The sequence below is a fragment of the Tauraco erythrolophus genome, chromosome 4 (genome assembly GCF_009769465.1).
Source record: "Tauraco erythrolophus isolate bTauEry1 chromosome 4, bTauEry1.pri, whole genome shotgun sequence".
Lineage (NCBI taxonomy): Eukaryota > Metazoa > Chordata > Aves > Musophagiformes > Musophagidae > Tauraco > Tauraco erythrolophus.
In genome coordinates this window covers 52,628,528-52,653,691 of record NC_141468.1, presented here as the reverse complement: position 1 = coordinate 52,653,691, position 25,164 = coordinate 52,628,528, and the positions used below count along the sequence as shown (strand labels likewise).

Sequence of the window (25,164 nt, the reverse complement as noted above, 5' to 3'; positions counted from 1 at the left end):
AGTGGCCAAATGCCAGGCACTTTTATATTGCAGCTTGCAGGCAGCTGGCTGCCTTGGTAGGTAAGAGTTATGCTCCTAGCTCCTTCTCCATTTTCTGATTACGTATTGCAGAAAGAAATGCGGACACCTAATGGCCACCCTTACCTTCTGCACTGGGGGCTGATGTCTCATGAAAAGGGCAATGAATGCAGAGGGGAGCATTGGCAGGAGAAGACTCAGTGGCTTTCTTCCTCCTCTGCTTACCACCCCCTAAACATCAACAGCAAGCTTTTCTTCTGCTCTCCCTGGTGTTGTGCCTTCTCCTCTGCTACTATCATTTTCCTCGTGAGGGAAGGAAAACAAAAACACTGAAAAATGGACCGTGTCCCTTTTGCTACTCCCTTTATAACATTAATAATGGTGGCGGAAGACAGCAAGTGTTGGGTGCTGATTCTCTTCACCTCTGCTCCTGAGGAGAGGAGCAACTTGTGCTCTGCTACAAAAAGGTGCCTGCGTGTCTGGAGACGTTGAGTCTCCTCTCTGCCAGGGTGATAGATGGCTGCGAGCAGCACTGTAGAAATCAACGTGCTTGTATGGGACCACTGTGCTACCTGTGGAGTTAATGGCATGTTGTTTGAGTGCTCTGTTCACAAAAGGGAAGCCACCCAGCAGGATAACACCTTCTTGTTCCAAGGCATCTATCAAAACAGCAGTCTTAGCAGAGATGAGATATGGAATAAAAATAGGAAAAACCTCTGGACTTTTCAGTAATTTTCAATGAAATACATAGTGGATATGGTGCCAGAGAGGTGAGGTGTTTCAACATTGATCCCCAGGCACCTGGGGCACCTTGTATAGGACAGTCTAAACTTCCTGTTTTCCTATTGCCACATTCTTGAACACGACAGTAAAACTCCCTGTTTGAGTGGCAGGCATTGGCCAGTCAAGCTGATTTCTTCAGCACCTGGCAGACTGAATATCCAGATGTGACAGGAAACAATCACACAGATTACTCATCCTTTTGGCGGCTTGGCTGTTTCTCAGTCTCTCTCTGACAAACTCTACATTTGCTTTTTTCTTTCCTGCACCTGCCCAAATACTGTTGCAGAGATTCATTCTGGATCTGCCATAACAAGAGACGAGCCTGTTAAGCTAACTCCTGACATCGAGACATTTAGGGGCATTACCTGCTAGTGTTAGCCTCCCTTCATGAAGGAGAAGTCTGTTCGCTGAAGACAAAATGTTTTCACTGCTGTTTTCTCTTAAGCTTTGCTTCAAACACTTGACCCAAAAGAGAGAGAGAAAGAGAGAGCGAATGGGGAATCTTGCATATCTGATGATGAACTGGGAGGCAACCAGCAGTTAAACAAATGGAGCACATGTGTACTCTTATCTCAGGCTATAACATTACACAGTTAATAACTGAGCGCGGCTGTGTCTCCTCAGCGGTGCTTATCGCTTAAATGTGTCTATGCTTTTGAAACATTAGGCTGGATTTTTCTTTTCTGGAGCAATTTTAATGGTTTTTGCAGCCCTGCATGTAAACAGACATAATCCTTGAGGCGAGACCCACTTGATGATGTTACCATAATATTGCTTAAAGTCTGCCTGTATGGGTAAGGGGGTAACCACAGCAGAAAAGTGCATGTTCCCAGGTATGCTGTGTAATTTTTTGTAATGCTATTTAAATGTAAACAGAAATTTCTTTTTCTCAGTTTGAGGAGAGAAAGAGGCAAAGAATTTCTACTTCGTATCCTTATGAAAAGGTAGCAATACTTATATCTGTCCCATTTCATTCTGTCCCCTAAAAGCAAACATTGGAGAGTCCTCCAGGATCATATGATCGTGCTCTCTCGGATGCTAGCAGAGAGCAACCTGTGGTGCCATCCAAAGTACTGTGCACAGCCGGTGTGTTCAGCTACAGTGTTTGCTGTGCTCAGGCTGCAGCTGCTCCTCTTAGAGCAGATCTGCCCCCAGGAGCTAGAATATAGACAACCAGCCAACTTTAGACCATACTGTAAAGATCGATAGGAAAGTAAACCTTCCCCAAGGAGAAACCCCCTTTAAAAAAAACACTTACCTCTGGGACAAAGAATCTCTTGTCGCGATCCCAGACTTGAGGCCAAATTATGACCTCTTGCAGCTGCCTGAACTTCTGAAAGTTGTCCAACCACTTGACTTTACCTTCCAGATCCCCTGAAATATGTGAATCATCAGTTACTGCCAAGGCTGGCAGAAACAGTCCTGTTTCTAGATGCTGAATACTGATTTTTTTCCAGTGGAAGCCAAAGCGCCTCACACATGGAGCTCCAGATGAAATCTTAGCCTTGTTGTGAAAAATAATTAAACTCTTCTCAGGTCAGCAGAGCCAGAATTTCAAACCATGCATCCCCATAGGTTTAAATTCACTGCTAAATGCAAGGATTGTGTTTACTAATCTGACCGGGGAAGACGAGAAATCATATAAAACTCCATTATACTGTAATCTTAAAAAGATCTTTAAAAAAAAAAAAAATTCTGCCTTTTTAAACTGTCTAGGGTAGTGAGAGGAAAAATAGTTTTCATTATATACAGCCCGATCAAAAGACTGTTGAAATTAATGAGAATTAATATCTTAATTTCAGGGAAAATGGTGCCAGAAGTGACTGAAGTATTTAACTGGGATGCGGCCACCTCAGAATGCTAAAAATGGGGACTAAGACTTTGCTGATTCAGGGCTGTTATGGGGAAAATATTAATGGACCTGAAACTTAAATTCCAAGTTTTTGTATTGAGTGATATTGCCAATGATGGTTTCAGACACAGACACACACATGTATGCACCAGAAGGGGAATGCTGGGATTGCAACTGTTCCTTATATCACTAATTCACTGATCATAAAATGAAGGCAGATCTCTGTCAGGTGCCTGTGAATATAGAGGGGTCACCCCTCTATCTTTGGTTTCCTTGGCCCAGAGGTACCTGAACTCCAGAAGGACCTATTTCTTTGCCAGTAATATTCTCTAGATATCCCATGATCTTTTTGGGCCGTGCCTAAAACTGCTGTCCTCCCAGCAGAAGTCCCCGGACTAGTGACAAAAACATCTTATTTTCCTATGGGATCCATTCTGTGCCGGAAAGTGTGCTCCTTGTATGGCCATTAGGCTAGTCTCCTCATAAGAGTTGGCAAGAAGAGAAAGACCCCAAGTCTCTTTTTTAGGTGGTAATTCTGCCATTGAAGTATTTACCTGTGAAGCAGCAGCCCCAGATTTATCTTTCTTTAGAATACATAAAGTCTCTTTCCGTCTCATCTCCCAAGGAGATGATTGAGCCTTCAGCCTCTAGGATGGGGAGAAGGATGGTGGCAGAAAGCGAGGCACCATACTGGGTGGCTCAGGGCCCTGGTGTTCTGCTGGTTGGGATGAAGTGCTCCCTGGCACCTCTCCCTGCCAAGACTGGCACAGAAGTGTTTTGCTGTTGCACTGTCTTGTATTTGATTTCAGTGTGGGCTGCATGAGGCCTTTGGGGAATAAATCTATCTGCTCATGTACTATATAACCATAAGGCACTTAGAGATTAATTTATAGCTTCATGAACAAGACTGAATTCATAAATTATTTACTTAAAACAAAATGCAGGGGGAAAAAAAATTCCTGGACCAACCCCTTCTTTTTCCACAATAGCTAGAGAAAATCTGTAGCTGAGATATCTCTTCAGCTACTTTACATGGTAGGACCCTGTCATTTAGTGAAAGGTCACTGACATAATATTCCCCTTGTGAGTGCAATTTTATCCTATTAAAGATTAGCCCCAACAAATCCTCCCCAGACATAAATCCAACTCAAAGACTTCTTTGTTTGAGATCTCTCTTGATTTGTGATCTGCTCTTAATTGTTTGCATGTCACTGCAGACGATTGTGAGCAAATACAAGTGACTCACTGATCTGGGAGTCCTGTGACCTTGCTCAGAGAGGCTTTGACAGCACAAGGGTGGCACCAATCATTTCCTACAGAATGAGGATGGACTCAGGACTGTAGAAAGGCACGCACATCCTCACTGCATCTCTGCAGGGAGACTGTACCCATTCACACTCAAAGGACATGCAGAAAAAGGCCACATAACTTGCTAATTGCTAACTGCATGCTTGACTTTTAACCTCAGCTACTTACGTATGGACTTTTCCACCTTTTCTTTAAGCGAATGGATAAAGCCTTTCTCTGTTTCGTCAGTGCTCCTCTTCCAGATGTTGTTGAGGAGGAGGGGATAGCGTGTCAGTCGGTGCAAAGGAGCGACCAGCAGCTCTGGCAGATGCAGCCTCTTGCACTGTTCGTTTTGTTCACACCACTGCTGGAGACAAGGAAAACCTGCCTCAGGCCTCAGCGTGCTCCCTGGCAGGGAGGTCGTAAACGCTTCTCGGCATCATCGGCTGGCTGTGATGGGACAGGGACTAATGAAAGCTGTACGTCTCACACGGTGAGAGCAAAGGCAGCGTAAAGGCTCTCAATGGCGGGAATCACATCGCTCCTTCAGATTCGCTTTCTGCATTGCTGCTTCCCCTTTCGCATGCCGTGGCCGTGCTAGTGGATCAAGCGGTGCTCTTGTTTATCTGCAGTTTTAATTTCATCAGGAAGACCTCAGTTACATTTGAGGGCCACCTTATGTTTTAGGGTCGCTTGCTACTTCCCACTGGGGACCTTTTTCCCAGGTTTGAGTGTCTGAAATCCTTGTCAGGAAGCGAGCGATGTAAATCTCCCAGGCCACGAAAGCTGCAGTGTTTGTGGTTGCTACAAAGAGGTGTTCTCCTGCTCCTGGACTGCCTGTGAGAAAAGCTCACTTCTTCAGTTTCTCTTTTTAAGTCTTTAATGTTGAAGGTAAATCTTAAGTATTTACAGGACACGGTGGCCTGCTTATGATAAGTCAGAAAGAGCAGACCCCTCTCCCCAGGAGCCCCACTGCTGCACCAGCTGGAGTTGTCACTTTCAGGAAGATGCAGCGTTGGCAAAGACAGAACCTGCTCTAGTGCTGCGACTTTGCAAAGACATCGCTGACAGCTCTTTCCAGCCTTGTGTGAGGGAGGTAAATGCTCACTTACTGGTAGTCTTTTGATACTAAATTCTGTGTTTGCTTTATCTATGGTCAAGCAACACCTGTCAGAAGAGCTGAACCGCTGCCATTGCAGAGGGGTTACCTGCTGTGCTGTCTAGGACATTGCTTCCTCCCTGTGGGCACATGGGTCACCAAATTGACCCTGTTCTCTCATCACAGGCTCCCAAGACACATGAAAGCACTGGCTTGCTCCTGGCTTTCTATTCCCCTTGTTTTGGCTTGTATCATATAGCTCTTTCCTTAAGTGAAAGAAGCCATGATACCTTTGTCCAGTTTTGAGGTTTGTCTATGTCACCACTGACGTGTCATAGCATAGAGGCTGGAGACTCTTCTGTACAGAGGGTGTGAGCTTTGTCATCTGCTGAAGCACATAATACCCTACATACTGGAGTCCCACCCAACATCTAAACCAAGCTGATATGCAGGATATGTATCAAAGTAAAATACTTGAGAGAGATTTTGTTTTGCTTGATTATTTTTTTCTCCTGTAACAATTTCACTTTGATAAGGTGGAGGTCTCCAAGTCAAAGGATTGTGTGCAAAACATAGAAATGATAGGGCCTGGCAGTACATATTTTCTGCCTGCAAAAATGCAGCCAGTTTTTCCCTTTTGGCTTCCCCTTTTGCCTGTTCAAAATTACACATATGGACTTTCACATGTGCACTGCGAACATACGATCAGGATGACTTCACATCTGTCATGCTCTCTGCTGTTCAAAAATCTGTGTAAAATGCTACCTGTACAATTTTGCTTCCAGTGAACTTTCCTAGTGTACAGTTAAAATCCTGTCGTAAGGTAGGAAGGCTGAAGATAACAACAACAACAACAAAACCACAAAACCATCACTTTACTTTCAGGTAGATGCCAAAATCTTCTCTCTGTCTCAGGTTTTCCAAGTAGAAGACAGCGGAGGTATAATTAAGGCAATACTTCTGGTGTGTCTGGCAGAGGTCACCCTGGAAAAACTGCAGAAAAGAGTTGGAAACTTATCAGGAAAGAAAAATGTCATGACAGAGAGGAGCAGCAGCTTTAGTTTTGTAATGTGCATTTTACCTGAGATTTCCTCGTGCCTAGGAAAATAGGGGAAGAAGCAAAGGGGAAGATAAAAAAGGGAGAGTTAAAAGGTAGTAAAAGTGGTAAAGTAGAAAAAACCCTACAACTGTGCTCAAGCAATGCATGGGAGCACAGTTCTAACAGCTCTGCAGAGGTGTGAAGCATTCTTAGACTTTGTTCTCACTAGAAACAAATGATATGAAATTCATGTAGAAGCTGAAGATAAAACCCAGTATCTATGCAACAGCTTTACATAGCCTCATATAGCATGTCGCTTTACATCTGAGTGTGTTAGATAGCTCTCAGAAATGTTGAATGCCATCCACGATGGAACCCAGATTTTCCTGGGATTTTGTCTGTCTCACACAAACATTATTGATAAGAACGCCTGAAGTCAGAGGTAAGAGGGGTGAGAAGCCAAGCTCCAACCTCTCTCTCCCGTTTTAAAATCCTAACCCTGAGATAGGGTCTGTTTCAGTATTTTCCCAGAAGTTTTCTAATGGTCCCTACTGCTAGGGAAAGTTCAGGTTCATGAACTGATTTCCTGTCTGTATTAATATTTCCGATTTCTCAGTCATTGGGAAGTTTTGCAGGAAATAGAGCCCCCAGACGCTGCCGCTTGCACAGCTGCCTTGTTTTCCACGCAGACTGCCAAAAAGGGTCGCAGGGCAGTGCTGGGCAGCAGCAGGATAGCTCTGTCTGTGCCTCTCTTTTGCTTAGCAGACACAGGCCAAAGTGCAAGAGGTGTTTCAGTCCCATCGAGCTCTTAAGTAAGCATTTAAGTACACTCGTGGGTCTGGTCCATGGAGTAAAGGAAGCATCTGCATGATGGAAGGAGGCAGGGAACATTCAGCGATGGGGCTGGGGTCTGGTCTCAGGGAAACATCTTCCGTAGAGCAAGAAGCTCGCTTCTGCCAGTGGCAAAGTCTCCTCAAGGTCTGGGCTATTGTTCCCCAGGAAGGGAAAGTCTTTCCACGCTTTGTTCCACATACTGAGTACCTTTCCAGGACCACCTTGAACATGCCAATGAATAAAAAGAAAAACATCATACTGACAGGAGGTGCTTGAGGGTGAGACCAAACTGCCTGTGGCAGACGGCATGTCCTTGGCTGACTTGGTTGCTCTAAAGCACCTGCATGTTACAATAAATGGTCTGCTGTAAGGACCTGCTGAGAAGAATATTTCTAATTATGTTACCTTTCTGAGTATGGAGCTGAAATCCATAGGAGAGTCTGACTTGCTGACATGCTCCTTCACAGTTTCAAAAAAAGTGTTGAGAAAACTGAGACTTATCTAAGTAAGAGGGAAAAAAGAGTTATCAGTGATCTTCTGAAGTTAGGTTTAAAACAACTTCATTTCCCATCCCTGGTCTCTGCAAAGGCTTCAGGCCTAATGGGGTGCCTATACTTTTCTCCCCAACATCGCCAAAATTAGCTTCAGGATTACACCCAGAATGCTGTAATTAGTCAGAAGCTAAAACAAATTTATAAAAATATCCACTTACGTCATGATAATGCCATATGACAAAAGCTTTGAAACAAGATTACGGTTATGCCATTTAGACTTATTTTAGGGTAGCAGCTGCATTTAACATGAATTGGCATGGAAAATTACACTGATTGTGTATGACAGTGCTGTGACAATTCGGGAAGTCTTCACGGTCAGTTGAAGAATATACCATCTTTCATAGTTTGAGGTCCTTCCATGCTGTTGGAAGTGGAGGAAATTTCTATAAAATGCTATAAAAAAATCACATATTCCCCAAAAGTTAACTTTATATGTTTGCATCGGATTACAGGGGTGCCCACGCTGTCGGTCAGATGTGGATGAAAGCCTGCTTCTAAGCCTACCCTTGCCTCCCGAGCACACAGATCCGCAATTGGATTCAGCTTTAGGCCAAAGTTTAGGCCAGAAGGGAACATCACCCTCTGTGATGCTGCTGTGAACTGCTGTTGTAGCTGCACACTCTGCCTTGGTTGGTGTGTTTCTAGGGGGCGGGGTTGCTTATAGGGTCATAGAATCATAGAATCACAGAATGGTTAGGGTTGGAAGGGATCTCAAAGATCATCTAGTTCCAACCCCCCTGCTATGGGCAGGGACACCCTCTACTACACTAGGTTTTAATTTTGACAAGGGTGCATTTTATGCCTTTTAGAGCATGCATTTTTCATGGATTAGCCTGCTGTCAAGAAGAAATACATGCTTGTAAAATGCATGAAAAAAGGCTTGAAAGGCATTTAGAACAGCTACTTTCTCCTATGTTTGATCACTATTGTACGTATAAGTATGCATAATATATGATCATTTATTATCCTCATTAATAAGGACAACAAAGTTAGAAAAAAAAATTATATTAAAGGTAATTCTCTCAAGACACAATCAAATTTCAGCCAAGGCCAAAGCTTAGATCCCTAAGAGGCACACAGCAATACCCCCCACTCCCTTCTTTGAACAGGAATGAAGGAATCAGCAATTACACAACGACTGAACTCTAGCAGTTGGCCATGTGTATGGTCGTAGACAACAACAAGCACAAGGTGAAGTGCATCAGTTAAAAATCTTTCCTTGTATCTTCAAACCTGCTCAGGTGGTCACTCACAGCAGCTCAGCTGGTGCGTGGTCACTGAGCAGAGGTGACTTGCTTGTGTGTTTAAGTTCTGGCTAACTGTCCCTACTCTGAAGAGCTTTCCTGCTTTTCTTGTTTTGTCTAAAAAGGGAAATGTTAACTGTTATGGGAGGGTGTGATAGTTTGATGTGGGGGGGTGTTCTGGCGGCAGGAGAGGGGATTTGCTCCCTGTGCCACCAGATCTGAGTCCCATCCCCCCCCCGGGGGAGGTTGAGCCAAGGCGGCGCCTCTGCGAGTTGCCCTATTTAAGTTGAGACAAAGGGACGGGAAAGGGTCTTTTGCCCAGGAGCGAGGAGAGAGCAGGAGGGCGCTGCCCTCGCTCCCGGCTCCCAGCCGGGCGACTGCCCGGGCCCGGGCCGGCGCCATGTGCTCAAGATGGCGCCGGGGGAGCCGCATGGGGCATGGGAAGCACCTCGCTCCCGGGGTGCCCGCCGGGCCGAGCTCCTCCAGAGGGGATTATGATCTAAGAGAAAACAGCCACAACGACCAGGTCAGTCAAGATGGAGCAGGAGGAGGTGTGCTGGAGCTGAAGTTTTCCCTTGCAAATCGGTGTGAAGATGGCAGGCGGCCCCCCTGCAGCCAGGGTGTGCTCAGCGGAGCAGAGACCCACTCGTGGCCCGTGGAGAAACCCACGTCGGGGAAGAGATGCCTGAGCCCAGGAGAGGTCGTGGAGCAGGGGATGCACGACGAGGTACTGTTAATAATGGGGCATGGGATGCACGATGAGGTCGTGGAGGCATCTGGAGTCCGTGGGACGCCCCACGCCGACGCGAGTGGCAGCAGCTCCCTAAGAGGCCGAGACTGGTAAAGCCCGAACTGGTGCAATCCATGGGGAAGGATTGCAATCTTGCGGGCAGGACTTACGCTGGAAAAGTTTGGGGATTTTTCCTCGTGAGCAGGGGATCCACTGAATCAAGGGAAAAATGGTATAAGGACTCAGCCTCCTTTCAGAAAGGAGCGGCAGTTTTAACATCATGGATGAAGTGACCTGCACTCCCCCATTCCCTGTCCCCCTGCGCCGCTGGGGGGGAGGTAGAGCCAGGAACAAAAGGAAAGGCGGGGGGGGAGGTTGTTGTGTTTAAGATCTGGCCTTGTTTTCTCTTTCTCCTCTCAAGTAACCGGTTTCCTTCCCTTTTGTCTCTTGTTAAGTAACTGTTAATAAATTGTTTTGTTTTAAGAAAAAAAAAGCCTGAGTCATGTTTTGCCCAGGACCATGGTTGGTGGGGGTTCTCTCTCTGTTCTTGTCTCGACCCTCAGTCCAAAACCACGACAGAAGGGAATTACAATACAGGAAAGAATTTGAAATAAGCAATTTGTTTAGTGCATGTGATGTGATTGTGAGCAGTTATTTGACTTATGCAGCTGAAGAGCCCCTTCCAAAATTCCTTTTGCTATTAAGGGTGAGGTGTTTGTCGGGTTTATCTTTGCAATCCTGTAAAAGAGCTCTCAAGATGAAAAACACTTCTGTTTTGCTTCTAAAGTTATGTAAAAGCTAGTTTGGACTTATGGGCTCCTTTAGCTTTCAGGAGCTGAAAACGGTCTCCCAGCAATTGTCCACAGGTAGCAAAGAGCTGGAGCACATCACCGCCAAGCCTCGTGGTCCCTCTCCTCCTGAAAGCTGGAGGGTAAGTAGCACATGAAAGCAGAGCGTTTGCTCTGTGTGGGACATATCCTTCCACCCACACCCAGGGAAACTCCAGCTGGAGAGGGGTGGTCATCATATAATTTTAACTTGCTCTACTGGAGTGGTGTAATAGAGAGCAAAGTCTTTGTGCCTGTCTCTTTGAGAAAGGAAACTTGCCATTGTAGTTATTTTGCCAATCTTACTGTTTTGCTGTAAGGATTGTGCAGTCAGAGTTTATCTTCACAAATCCTTTCAAAGGACGCTGCTCATGAGAATTGGGCTTAAACTCGTGTTTACTTCAGAAACAACTGCCAAATGAGCTCTCCTCTGTGTTCAAATGTCTGTTTATCTTTCGCTGGAGGCACATGAGGATAATTTGCACTGGTGAAATTTGACCCCCACCGATATACCAAATAGAAATGAAGGAAAGAATACTTATTCGAACTAAGTTCCAAATATGAGCATTGAATCTGAATAGAAGCTTTATGAATGGTTTCTTGGCTCTTCTTATTGGGCTAGTTGATTTCTGATCTCAGTAAGACTTTTATTTTTTTACTCACCTTGTTTAACTCCTCTAAGTTTGCAAAAAGTCTCCACAAATCCACATCCAAGAGAAATTCATTACTCTGGAGGTATTTTAGAGTGTTCATAAATATCTTTAAAACCAAAACAAATCCATGTTATTTACTGTTTGTGTCAATTCAATATATATATATATATATATTTTTTTTTTTTTTTTTTCCCCTGAAAAGAACATGTTTACTCTGTAATTCTTGTGAAACAATCATTTGATTTGGGGAGGGCAGAAGATGATACTCTGAGAAACTTTTCCTGACCTGCCTGAAGGCTAAGTATTGGGCTTTGTGTGAGAAGAAGGGTATGAGTGATGTCTCTGCAGCTGCCACAGAGGCAGCGATGTCCCTGCTGTGCTCTCTGGCTGAACGGGGGAAATGGAGCATCCTGCAGATCCATGTGAAAGAATTAATAACATCAGAGCTGGAGTTACAGATTTCTCTGCCCTTTCTAAATGCTTTCCTTTCTACCCTATGAATCTGCTGCTATACCAGTTGTTTAGAATTACTATGGGGAAAAAAAATGTTGGAATAGCATAGGTAGAGAGTTCATGAAGATTTTTAATCTCTTTGGGTTGTTCTGTTAACCTATATTGAGTGAAAATTGCATGCTTATTTACTTGCCATCCAAGATTTTATATTATTTATGCTCTGATGGTGATCATCAGAATCCGAATCTGATCAAAATTTGAAAAGGGCTTAAAAAAAGTAGATTAACAAGTAGAATTTTTTGTACATGTGTGAGAAGCATTAATGAAAAAAAACATTGCCCAGGTGCTAAGACTGAAGAGCTGTTGAGAGTGTTTGCTTAGCCTTGTGTAATTCTTCAATTGCCATGAACAGTTGACCTGAGAGCTTAAAGGGAATTTATGGTGGTCTTAAAGTTTCCTATGCAGATTCATTAAAATCAGTCGGATATTTTTACACTGGAAAGTACTTAGATTAGCAGGTATCTGTAAAACTGACTCCTCAAATTCAATAGGCTCTTTCTTTGGCAGGAGAGGTGGGAAGCTGGCATGGGCTTCATTCTTGGGTCATGTAGGGCTGGCTAAGGCTTGTCTGTGGGTTCCTGCGTCAGGCTCACCAAGGGACCTGCATGTCCTCACCTTTCCCAGGATTCACCCATTTTTTAATCATCTCAGAAGAAAGTGTCTAGAGTGAAGGACATTTCCATGCTGCCTTGAACCTGCAGCTGGTCCTGTTGTTCCCTTTCCTCTCCCTTCCTATTATGCCCCATCGAGAAGGAATTCAACCCAGTCTTCTATTTATTCCCTTTACTTTGCAGTACTTCTTGTACTACCTAGGCTAAATTTCAGCAACATGGAAAATGTTTCACTAATGTTTTTCCTTTGACTAATAAGAAAACAGGAATAGTCTGTGTAGAATAAGAGAGAAATGATAGGAAGGTATTTAGGGAAGCTTCTATCCTTTTAAATGGGTACACTAACTTTTGATGTGTGAGGAATGTAAATAGAGCAACTATTCTTGTAACAGCATGTAGTATTCTTGTCCATGTTTCAAAGCTCTTAAAATTCACCAGAACTGAGGCAATTAGGAGTTTTTGGGAGAGGAGTTGTTTTTAAGTTTGCTGGTTTTCTTGTAATAGAACTACAGGTCTGCTGAACTCTGAGGTTTTTGTACGCTAGTCAGAATAATCTAACCACAGCCCTGTATGAAGTTAAACAGAGTGTAATGTTACGGACTAGTGGTATAGAAATATCCAGTATAGTCAATTGAAGAGTGGCTTCAGCTCAGAGTTAGTGAGAATAGTGTAGTATCAGCTGAAATTACTGCAAGGATCTGCAATCAGATGGTGTTTACAAAGCACTAGAGAGTGATGTCCAGAAAAAGAGATGGCACCGAGAAGATAAAAAACAAAGGGAATTGTGGAAACAGGATGAACAGGCAACAGAGGAGAAAAACCAAGTGCTTAAGCTGTTCCCCTGTCGACACCCAATGAGAGGTTACAGGTGGCTTATGTCTGCCATGCTGACAGCAAGGCAAATAATGTTTCATTATTTTTGAGAAATGAAATCTGAGGTTACCATCTTGAGAACCAGCAAATGATCCAGAAAGTAAGTGCATTCACTTGTGAAAAGTTCCCACACTGCTGCTTCTTTTTTCACTTCTAACTGGCTGTCAACATCTTTCTGCTCAGTCTGTTGAGCCTTTATAAATTCATGCCAAGACTTACTCTGTTGGTTGAAAAAGAAAGAAAACCACTGAAGGTTGCATCAACTGCTTCAGACTTTATGAAAAGAATCTATGATCTATTTGCCCATGTACAGAGCCCATCTCCCAGTACTAGTGATTCTTCTTCTGAAAGCTTAAAGATTACCTTAAAAAGATGAAAAAAACTGACATTTTCCTCCAAAATATTTACAATATAAACATGTCGAATTGAAAGTAATACAGTATGATAGTCTATGTAGGATGTATCAAAAAATAGTGGGCAGCTTGCAAATGCTAAGGAATTTGATCTATTGTGCTGCTGCCGCTACTGAAAAGCGAAGATGTATGATCGCTTCCTATCTTCCAGATAGTAAAATCAAGGTACCAAGGGACTAGGTCTTCATAGATACTTGGATATTGTTTTGTTTAGTCCTGGGGTGGCCACTATCACCTTCCTGACCTGCTCCAAAGTCAAACTTTCACATATGAGTTAGGCACTGACAGAAGTCCTCAACAACCAGGTCTATGGGGAACTGCATATAACAGCCTGCTGTGAGAAGACAAAAGTTTGCTTTGGAGGGGGGATGGTGTTAGGTGTGGGTTATCTGAATATCACCCTGGTATCCCAAGCTTGGTGTTTCTATGGATAGGAGGCTCTGGAGACCAGGAGCCTTGTTTATCTGGCAAACAGAATTTGATGGGGTTTCTACAGCTGAACCTTGTTGTTGGCGTGGACCTCAAAGTGGTCACCTCTAAATGCACACCGAAGGCGGCAGTGGGGGTGACCGTGCCCCATTTGATGTCGCTGCAATTTCTTTCCCCATATTTGCAGACACTGCTGAGAAGGTTGTCTTGATGCCTTTTACTGAAGGTGGTACCTCTTCGGTCTAGAGCAATCTGGGAGCCTGGCAAAATCCAGGTGGTTGGGAGGGCCCTTGCTAACCACCTACGACACTCACAGTTTCCTCCTTACCCCTTCAATTCAAACATGTGCCTTATGCTTGTGCATTAATTTTGCAGAAAGATTTCATATTCAGATTAACGTAGTGAAAAATGGTAACTTGAAAAAACCACAAAACTTTTAGCCCCATCTTCTAAGTATCCTTGCTACAGTATAGAGTATTTTGATACCTTATAGCAGAAAAAATCATATGTGCTGCAGTCTATGATCTTAAAAGTTGAAAGACAGTTTTCCAGATCAGATGCGTGCTTCTGTTTCTCTTTACCCTGTTGAATGACAAAAGAACCCCTGATTTATACAATGTTTTAAAGACCAATAAGTAGTTGACCCAGCTCAGTAATCTTGCTCTGATATGTAAGGAGCTTGCCCTTAACTGAGTGATTTCCTCATATTTCCAGACTCTCCTACACAGATGAGGCAGTGATGGCAAGTTTATTTGTAGCTATGAGTGGGGTGTGTAGGTGGCTTAGGTGTGGGTGTGTAAGATCTTATTTATGTAACACAGAAGTCTTTGGCAAAGCAAATGATTGTTATGGCAACAGACAATGGGCTACCCTCAGCAGACACAACAGATAAAATGTTTGCTTCTTTCAGGCCTGTCAGAAGTAGGGCACAAAACCTCATCATTGCAGTCATCCTCCTGCTATATGTATACAAAGCTTGTATTTTGTTTGTTTGTTCCCCCCCAAATTTATATTTATTTATTTATTTTTTATTTGAGCTACATATTGAAAAAACTCCTTGGTCAGCTGTGGAGTAGTGTCTATAAAATGAGCTTTTAGAAGGCTTAAACAGTGGGAGGAGTTTGTCTGTGTGAGCGATCATGAAATAAAAAAAATTGATTTTGGTTTGGCTTTATTTTTCAGGCCCACAGAGCCATGTAAAAAGTTTAACCGATATTTATGGACTTTAATTTAGTGCTGTGAGCATAGACTTAAAAGGTGTTTGCCTAAGTTTTATCTGTTCTCTGGAACTGTATACTCATACTGCGTGGAATTCTATTGTCTGAACTTTAAGCACTGCACTCAAGCCAGTTTTGAAATATGTGTTTGATTATAATATTTGAATAAGAGTTTAAGCTCAACTCTTTGTTTTGAAAGATAGCTTGAAATGGAGCAGAAACAGTAATGCAATTATATATACACACACTTAACCGATGCACTAGCAAAAGAATGTTCATAAATGAAGTTTTATGACATTTAATAGTCTCAGCAATCACTTTGGCTAAATGTCAAATGCAAATTTCAAATACTTTGCTGAATTTAAAAAAATCTCAGTTTTAGGCCATGGTCCTTCAAATGCCATGGAAATGCTATCAAATGAAGTGGGAAATCTTGTACATGCTAATCTGAGTACTTGCACTGGTTTCACTTTCACAAGCTCGTCTTTGATAGTCGAGATTTAGAAAATAAAATGAAAAAAATATTAGGAAGGGACTGTTCACAATTACATGTTTAGAGGTGCGAAGTTATCAGAACACTTGCAAATGATTTTTTGACTGATAAACAACACTCGAAAAGGAAATTTAGATACCATAGTAAGTGAAAATTTTCATAACTGGAAAAGACAAGGAAATGTGTTGGACGAGGAAATTAACTGCAGTGTGTTGGTGTTTATGCTTTTCCTGGAGAGTGTGAGGGTGCCTATGAGGATAGGAAAGGCCTCAGAAAGCATCTAAAAAGGTACTTTGACAAGTAAAACCTAGATCCCTTCTGTGTGAGTGGGAATTAGGCAGATACTCCAGAGCCCTAAGGCACTGAAGTCCAAGTTGGCATACAGAAAATACAGGATACACTGTGGTCAAAGCAACAATGCGACTGACTTACCCACCTCTCTTACACCGGGGAGCTGCGCTGGACCTGCTGCCAGCATTGAACACCTTGAATGAGAACTCCCTTGTTGCCTGCCCCATTCTGCCCTCCTGGTGTCAAGGGCATCTCTCCTCCCACTGCCCATGGGAATGGGGAGCAGCCACCCTGACTGTGTGTTCAGGTGCATTGATGTCCAAGCAGTCCCGGGGTGGGCTGAGACCTCTGAGTTCAGCTCACCTGCTGGCTGCCTTTTTCCAAAGTCAGTAAAGAAATTCTTTTTACCCAGGTTAGTGGTGGGAGAAGGCAAGGTCAGTGCAAGGAAGGAAACATGGTGAAATACTCACAGCTCCTCTTTTGGCAAATGGCCACCTTGGCTTTTTGGACTCTGATGGGTAAAACAAATGTGTTATCAGTAAAGAAAGAAATAGCTAAAAATAAAACTTATTTTTATGAGGTTTATATATATATATATTTTTTTTTTTTTAAATGAAGTCTGATAAACTATACTCTACTTGGCTCAGATTTAATACTTGTGTTTAGGCAGTTTGTGCACCCAACTTAAAACCTGTTAAAGCTATTGGATTCCTCCCAGTAAGAATTATGTCTCTCTATAATGATCTTGGATGATGCTAAACACTCCCACTTGCTGCAGATGATCAGTGTGTGATTGCCAGCTCTTTACACGGGAAAACACATCCCATCTCCGGCCAATTCTTAAATATATCCTTTGTTTTGAAGCAAGAATTAGGCTATGCCTGCTCATTAGTGATATCTTGGAACTATGCAGGTTTTTAAAACTCCTGTGAATAAACAATCCTGCAAACCCTGAGCCTCAGATCTGTCATGGGACTGGCACAGTGATGCAAGCTGTAATTCATGGTCCTTAGTAAGGCATAGGGAAAGCTGGGGATCTAGATGTAGGAATGTACTAGTGAGAGGTGAGGAATGCCTGTGTTTGTTCAGCAGGAAATTTGAAAGAGCTTTCTAAATGTGGCACCTACCTTCAGGCCTGTGTGGAACTGGGAATCACAGTTGAAACTTTCTCCTTTTGGATTTTGAAGGTCTTGGTCATTCTTTGGGGGGATGGCTGGCTTATTTGCTTTCATGAAACTGCTGGTTGTGACCTTGACTTATTTATTTTTTTATGAAAATTTCAGTCTCTAGTCACCAGCATCTTCTGGTCTCTGGCAATCACACTGCACACTATACTATCCTCCACAGTAGATACTAATTGCTTGCAGGTCTACATTTCAATGTTGGAGGGTCTTGTGAGCAACCTCTAGCCATGAGTTAGGTCTGCTACCCTTGTGATTAGAGCAATATTGGTAAGGGTGGCATGGGACACTCTCTTCCCTCTGCTGGAAGCTGTGCAGGTAGGAGTTTGGAACTCAGCTGCTTGAAGATTGACTTCCTGGCTTGGGCTCTGGTTGCTCCTTGCCTGTGGAGGAGGGAGGTCATCCATGTCCTGCCCCCCCTCATCTACCTCTTACATTTTGCATTCAGCAATAAAATACAGGCAAAAAATTAAATAAATTGAGGAGAATCTTAAAATTAATGATGCAGTCGCTTTGGTGTGGGGTAACAGAATCCCCACGGAGGCTGTGCTGCCTTGCGTGTCGTTGTTGCACTGCTCCATCCTCCCTCCCCATCCCACACGCACACACGTTCTAGTCGTGGTTTTTGCTGGGCTCAGACGAGCAACCCCCACCCTGTGTCTGACCTGCGCTGAGCAGCAGGGCCGCGTGGGACAGGTAGTCCATGGCACTGTCTGACACCAGGAGGTCTCCAGGGAACACCTCGAGTCCCGGCAGACTCACTACCACGGAGCTACGCCTGCGCTCGGCTGATCTGTGAGATGCAACAACAATACACGTCATCTCTCTCCGCTCATGGCTGCAGAGGAAACTTCTGAAGTGCTCCTTGCTGATACAGGAGGAAATGAGCTAAAAAATCAAATCACAGTGGCTATGACGTAATATGTTAAAGTAACAATGAGCAGAAAATTTCAATGATTGACAGCAAATACCTAATTATCTTTCCAGCTCCATGTTGTTGCTGAGACCAATGTGCTTATGGCCATGGCTTGCCTCAGATGATAGATACTTAGAGAATTTAAATATTAGAAATTCCTGGATTCTTCTGAGATTAGGCAAAAAATGAGTGGAGATTTCAGAACCTAGGTTTTGCCACTGGAGTCCAAAGGAACAGTTAAATACCATGTCCCTAGCTGATATATGAGTTGTCATTACTTTTAACCTTCATGTAACACTGGTGATTTCAGGAAAAGACAGCGTACTAATGAAACAGTTAATTTATTTTTTTCTTAAGTATTTAAACTTTTGGCTAGTTTGTGCTATTTTCTTTCTAAAGCTTTATGGCATTTTTTCTGCTAATTCAAATATTTTGTATTTTGAACATAATATGGCTTAGCAGCCCTGCTGATTGAAAACAAATGGCTCTTTCCAACTATTATTGTTACTAACGGAGGGCATTGTCCAGGATGTAGATACATCAAGTGAAGTGACACAGAGATTCTGTATCCAACAGTGTGTTTGTGCCAGAGGCTACTTGCATTCAAATACAGAAATTATTGCTGCATAACAAAAACCTTTTTGGATTTTGCTAGCTCACACCGATACCTAATTAATTGTGTTAGTGTACTGTTGCGAAGTGATGGGTGTCTGTGGCTTCTGTTCTGCTGTCTTCAACTGATTGATGCATGAAGACTGCATCAGTCTTCAAAGGGTCAGTAATTAAGCAGCTGAGGGACAGGGCATGAAGTGTTCCTGCATATATAAAAATTCTCTTTTTTAGTCACCGTTTACTGCATATGGTATTTTTGGTCAGTTAAGTATAATTCTTATTACTTTTTTGCCTAGGCAGATACCTTACTGTGAATATTTTGCAGTTTGCCAACACCTGCTGTGAAACCTGGCAGGTATATTTTTCCCCTTAAGTGCGTGAACGGTCACTTGACAACTTATTAACTGGCAGATGAGCTCTGTGGTAGAGAACTGGGATTTGATATGTATAGCAGGACATGGAGATTATACTTTTTGTCATGATCTAACAGTGACATTGCTTGCAATTGCCTTTGCTAAACCAATTGAATTGTATACATGAGAGGAAAGATTGCTTCTAACAACAGAGGGGGATGTAGGCTGTCGAGCGTCATGTCTGGGGCTTTAACACTCGAAACACTGGCATATCAGGGCTGGAAAACTAAGTGTTGAGAAGTTTACAATGTGCAATGTACGAGTTCTCTAAAAGCTTTTACTTTTCTGGTAGTGCTACTGAGTGGGGAATATGGGATCTGTTTATTTAACTTTAAGGATTTACAATGAAACTCTGAGATTGCTTATGAAATTGAACCTAGCACATAGTTTGAGAGATTTTATGGGGTCTGTTTCTTTGTTATCTGCAAGCTCATACCAGTGCATGGGAGACTGCTTCCTGATGAGGTGCGCTGAGTACTACCCAGTGCAATTTTTAAGCGTTGGTGACAATTGTATTAAGATGCTTCTGAAACCTCTAGTGATTGCACCATGCAATCTCTTGGGCAGCTGGATTATTATACAAGCCAGATGCTGCAATGTAATACAAGGATAATTCTAAAAGCCATCACTCCTGTGCTGGGAAATTCAGGAGATTTATTTCAGGTTGGAGTCACGATAAAACTTTGCCAACGTATTATTGATTCTTAAAGCATCTAGCCTACTTTAATTGCAGAATATATTTTGAAGCTGGAGTCTAATGGCTTATGAAGATTAGTAATGGGAAACACAGTTTCACTATAACTGAGTTAAGCGGTGTTATTTCCCAAGATCAAAAAGGCCTTGAACTTCAGAGACACATATGTCTAAACAAGCTCTTCACGTAGGTATGCAAGCCTGTGAAGTGTGGGAGCATGCCAAGGTTACTCGGATGTGTATCTGCATTACACCTTTGCAATCTGACATGCCTGGTCTCATGAATGACTTACATGCCTAAATTATGTACTTGTGCTTCACAGATGAAGGTACAGATATTTGTGATCACTTGGCCTGATGCCTGTAGACGTATTAGATACGTTAGCTGTTGGTTTTACTGGAGAAATGAAACTACTGAAGTGTTGTGTGATGCAATTTATTGGTTTTTGAGTCTGTATGCAATATTTTAGCATCTTTTCATGACTGCAGACCCTGTAGCTTTGCCTTTTTCTTTAGTTTTTTGTTTTTCTTATTAGAGGTGGTGGACTAAAGTGCTTGAGTGAAAGAAATGTCTGTAGTTTAGGGATGAATCCAAGCACCTGAGGAGATATTATCTGCAATAGTTCCTCCTTTAAATCTACTTGGTTTATGAAACAAAATAATGTCACAGGTTTGCATTATAAAGTTATGGAAAATTATTAAAGACACTGAAGGAGCCCATGCTCTGGAAAACCAAATATCCTGGGTATACAGTTATTTCTAGGGCATGGAGAGTTTCAGTCGATTGCTTTTTAGATGTTTGTATCTTGATATGTTCATGATCTTAGCCTGACTAGACCTTTAGATGTCCCGGGGAATAGACATCTATATAAATCACCTTACTTAAGTAGCAGATATGTTATTTAAAGGAATGCCCACTAGATGAGAATAAAAGCAACTTAAGAGGTTACAAGGGTCATCATTATAGAGTGGTCACAGTACTGTTACCCAAGCCACTCAGGGAGGGTATTTGGACTCCCTGATTCAAAGTCAGCCTGACACTTTTGCAGGCATATGAGACATTAGAAGAGGAAGAGGAGAACTTCAAGATAGATGAGCCTAGCTCCCTCAGCTCATTGAAAATGAGCTGCCTTGGCAGCTACCGAGAAGACTTCTATTATCTGGTTGTCTTTAGGAAATAGTGCAATCCAGTGTTGTACCTGGTCTCTGATATGCTGAATGGCAGGGTAAGAGAAAATGAGCTCAAAGTAAATGAAAGGTTTGTTTTATCAATGTTTCCTTCCACAGCTGTGTTGGCCTTAGCATCTCACCCTGTCTCCACCACACACACATCTCTCTGTGCTGCCCCTTTGGCCCTTTTTGTTTGTTTTGGCTGATTATTTTTAATTAACATCAGTTCAGCATGTTGCTATGCCAACAGAGATGTACTGGCATTCCTGACTGAGGACTGGGTGGAGGAAGGAAGGCTGTTTAAAAAGAGCATTGCTGCTTTAAGAAAGGCTTTTGAAAGTACAGCCTGGCAGTGGGGAGAAAAGATGTTCATTAAAACTGAAGGGTAGAGGCATGTTTTTACCCTGGACGATATATAAGTCAGTCTTGGAGGGGGGTTGCCAACTGCCCCAGTGTGCTTCTAGGTGGAGAAAATAATCTGACATTTCCCCAGTTTTCTCTAGCTGTGATAAGAAGGGATTAGCTGTTAAGAAGTTAGACTAGTGATTTGGATAAAGGAGGAGGTCAACACAGCCTTTGAGCCCTTGCCCAGACCTTGGACCAAATTCAACCTGAGAAAAAAGTTTAAGGCAGAAACTGGTAATTTTTGTTTAGCATTTCTCCACGTTCTAATGTTGGTTAGGATAAGAAAGAAAATCATAATACATCTTTTTCTCAGTCTTTCCTGCTGGTGGCTGTGGAACAATGCTTATGTTGTTTCCTCTGTGATTTCTTGATTTTAAAATGTGTCTGGGTAGAAGTCCAGGGCAGATATCCTAGCTGGCATACAGTGGCTTCCCTCTGAAACTGCCAGGCAGGTGGCACCAAGGGAGAGTGTGTACATTAAATGTTTGATGTTCTCCTGTTTAGCCATTTGCATTCAGTATTCTTCAAATTCCCCCCTGAAGTTTGCTACAGATCACACAAATCTTCACCCTGTCAGTGAGATATGTTTATGCATTACAGTTTTGAGTTGGATCAGTGCAGACTGATCTTCCCATAGGAGGTGCAGATCACCTGTTTTCACACCGAGATGCAAAGATCTCTCCCTTCCTTTCTCTCCTCTCTCCATCTCCCTCTTCCCTTTTCTACTATAAATTTAAAATGCTGAAGAGTGGGCTCAAAATGGCAACAATTCAGAAAATCTAGGAAGCCTCTTCTACACTGAACATGTAGACACACACACACATCTGTTAAGCCTTGTCTAGGAAACTGCTTGTGTAACTACTCATAGACTATATTAGCCTGCTCCAACACACCCAGTCCCAAATACAGACCTGCTTGCAAGCTGCTTGTTATAACAGAGCTTCTACCTGAAAGATGAGTAAACATTAGGAAGAAGAGGAGATACAGCTCAACTAATGATGTCTACTGCCTTAAGAAGTGAAATACATTATGGTAGAGTCGCAAAAGCAAGGTATTGCTGTTTGTTACGAGGCTGTCTTCCCCAAGCCTTGCTCACCAGTACTAGTGCTTTTAATATATCTCACTGACCTGCATGCCCCACTTGAAATCTTCAAGGGAATCATGCAGTAAAATGAGCACTGCACCATCAGTGAGAGAGGTATGGTTATTAAGGGAAGTACTAGCTCCTACTTCATTGTTGTCTGGGCAGAAAATAAACTTCCTTTCCTTTCTGTGAACATTTGAACATCTTAAGGAAAGAAGCATGGCTGAATCAAACTAATTTCTAATCAAGTTTTTACTTTCTGATAATTCCTTGTAAGAGCTTGATGCAATTCACTCCACAATTCTACAGTACTCAACACCTTATCTTGCCTGCACTAACTTAACAAATTTCAAGTATTCTTAGTTTTTAGGATTAACAACCCCCCCATCCAGTAGCAGTCCTAGATCTGCTTTGCTCACATATGAGAACAATATCGAGCTGTTCTGCTAGCTTGTTTGCTGCCTTTTCCCTCCCACAAGGTTTTGAAGAATGTCGCTTAGGATTATGAGATGTTTCGCATTCTTCAAACTGAAATCTAACGCTGCTAATCCGAACAGCCAGACCTTTTGGCAGTTAGTTCCTAGTGCAGAGCTCTGCGATGGTCCAGCTGAAATACTGCGTGAAATACAGCTAAATGTGTCAGGGAGAGGGCCACCTTTGGAAGAAAATCTCATTAAAAAGTTTAGTTTAACAAGCTGGTGACAGGTATTTCACAAAGCAAATCTACAAATTAAAGTTATTGCACATACATGCCTCACTGTTCAGTTTTGTCTTAGAGTGAAGTGGATTCATTAAAAATATACAGAAGTGAATCTTAGAATAAGATAAAACGAATAGATGCATACCTTTGTATAGGCAATCCACTCTGAAAGAAAGTGAGATAGTCTTGTTACTTGGTCAGAACACAAGCCAGAAATGTGATTTTGTGAAATTTGTTAAGAGATAAGTGCCACATAGACATTGACTAATTATTTTCACTGTTGTGGAGAAATGAGGAGAACTCATTTGAAATCCAGAATGTCTTCTATATTTGAAGGGGGACAAAAGTAACTTTTGGTCCGTGGCACAAAACTAACTGGTTAGTAAAGAGCTACACACCTATTTGATACCGTCTGCGTTAGTGAAACGCGCATGTAGGTGCTTTGCATAAGGACGGAGTCAAGCGTTTAACTGTATCTGAATTTAACTGCTTGGGTGAGTAATGCGAGGTCTTTGGGAGCAGTTCTAGTAGCAAACCTGTCTTACGCAGTGCCTCTCCTATTCTCCCTGGAGTGAAGTTATGGGAGATAGCTGAATGGTAGTTTACCACCAGGGAAAGACGGAGGGCTACCTCCTCCCTTGCTTATTTCTCTTTACTGACTCTCACTGGATCAGTGTTTCTTTTTTTCTCGGAGAAGATTGAACAATTGCTTGTCATTTATGGAGCTGAATATAAAAATGGAGGGGGCTAGTAAGTGGCAGAGCTAGGCAAGTGGAAGTAAAGAAAGGGAATGTGACCTCTTTCTTTGGTAGTAGCGAACCTTAAATTTGGCTCAATCATCTTGAAAAACATCGTTCTTGGTTTTGTCGGGGTTGGTAATGCTATTCAGCAAAACAGAATAGAGAACCACCCTGGTTTAGGATTAACCTGGCTGAAGGACCCTGGAAATAAAATAATCTTCTAAACCCAAACCATAACTAGATAAATTACTTAATCGTGTTCTTTCACAGCCCCACAAAAAGTTATACTGGCCCACTAAGGTGAAAGGACAGAGGTGGGAAAGAGTGGCCGTGTGCAGGAGCAGACAAGGCCAACCTGCTCACCAAGAGACAAGGCTGGAACCATTGTCTTGCTGATTTGGAAGGAAAAATCTCCTTTCCTGGTGATTGTAGAAGTTGATCTGTTGTAGGGCCAGGTTGCAGTTTAGGTTAAGAACTGTAGATTTGTTTGTGCATTGGGCCGTGATGGGCCAACACTGAATATGCAAGACCGAAAGGGAGGTTGCATCATCCTATTCCTCTTACCTGAACACCCTCCTGTGGTGTAGGGCTGGGATGGAGGAGTCTCCTAGGCAGCGTAGCAGAGTTGGCTCTCCGAGAGTTTTGGAGTGTCTTATTGGGACTGCCATTGCAGAGAGGATCTTTTTGGCTTGGTAGCTTTGATCTGGGGCAGGTAGACCCTGAATCTGGTATAGTTGTCTCAGACTTGGCTTTGGAAGACAGCAATTTTGCATGGATGCAAGAGGGCAATGACGATGAGGAAGCTGTAGTGCACCGAAGTGGACTCTTACAAATGTGGTGGAGAGAGCCAGTGTATTCCTTTTGATTTCCCAACCGAGCTGTGTCAGAACAATCCTGAAACGACAGTGCTTGTGAGGCAGAGGCCATCCTTAGACGCCTTAAAGTTGGAGAAGTGGAAATTCTGGCCAAAGCATGCCGGTCAAACTGGAAAGGTGCATGATGGTTCCCAATGCACTCTTCTGTGGGAAGCTTCAGAAGTGAAGACTCTATATAAGCCCGTCTTTGAATGCTGTCACCTGGAGGTATGGTGGTGTCCATACAAACCGATACTGCCTGTGTTTCACTGGGACTGAAGACATCTTCTGGACTGCTGCTTCCAGACATAGCAGAGTTTTCTTTACGAAGCTCGGCTTCCCTGTTTAGAAGTTCCACACAGATGCAGGTTTCTTTGACCAGGTCCGGAGAGCAAACAGAGCTTGGTTGATGCATTCTTTATTTGCAGCATATTTATAGTTTTTTATACCTAGGACGCATGATCAGAAAAGCTTCGTAGAAACTTACTGTTTGCGTTTTTGTAATGGGAGGATATGCAAATGGTAAAAAATAATAATAAAAAAGTATATATGTGCAATAGTACAGAAATAATTGCCTACACTTTGAATCCTGCTTAAATGCAAGTTTAAACAGCTTCAGAACCTTATTTCAGCAAG

General features: G+C 42.7%; 1 protein-coding gene across 1 annotated transcript in view; it reads right to left on the bottom strand.

Moving 5' to 3' along the window:
- Positions 1 to 24,943, bottom strand: part of PLEKHG7 (pleckstrin homology and RhoGEF domain containing G7) — a 35,475-nt gene extending 10,532 nt beyond the window's left edge. The window contains exons 1-12 of the mRNA XM_086610841.1: positions 24,239 to 24,943; positions 23,080 to 23,099; positions 17,607 to 17,734; positions 16,231 to 16,271; positions 14,246 to 14,341; positions 12,988 to 13,137; positions 10,931 to 11,026; positions 7,318 to 7,413; positions 5,919 to 6,032; positions 4,130 to 4,307; positions 2,060 to 2,175; positions 1,167 to 1,260 (exon numbers count right to left, since the gene is read on the bottom strand). Coding sequence (XP_086466967.1) covers positions 1,167 to 1,260; positions 2,060 to 2,175; positions 4,130 to 4,307; positions 5,919 to 6,032; positions 7,318 to 7,413; positions 10,931 to 11,026; positions 12,988 to 13,137; positions 14,246 to 14,341; positions 16,231 to 16,271; positions 17,607 to 17,734; positions 23,080 to 23,099; positions 24,239 to 24,943 — 1,834 coding nt within the window. The remainder of the gene's footprint in view (positions 1 to 1,166; positions 1,261 to 2,059; positions 2,176 to 4,129; positions 4,308 to 5,918; positions 6,033 to 7,317; positions 7,414 to 10,930; positions 11,027 to 12,987; positions 13,138 to 14,245; positions 14,342 to 16,230; positions 16,272 to 17,606; positions 17,735 to 23,079; positions 23,100 to 24,238) is intronic.
- Positions 24,944 to 25,164: the final 221 nt, after the last annotated feature.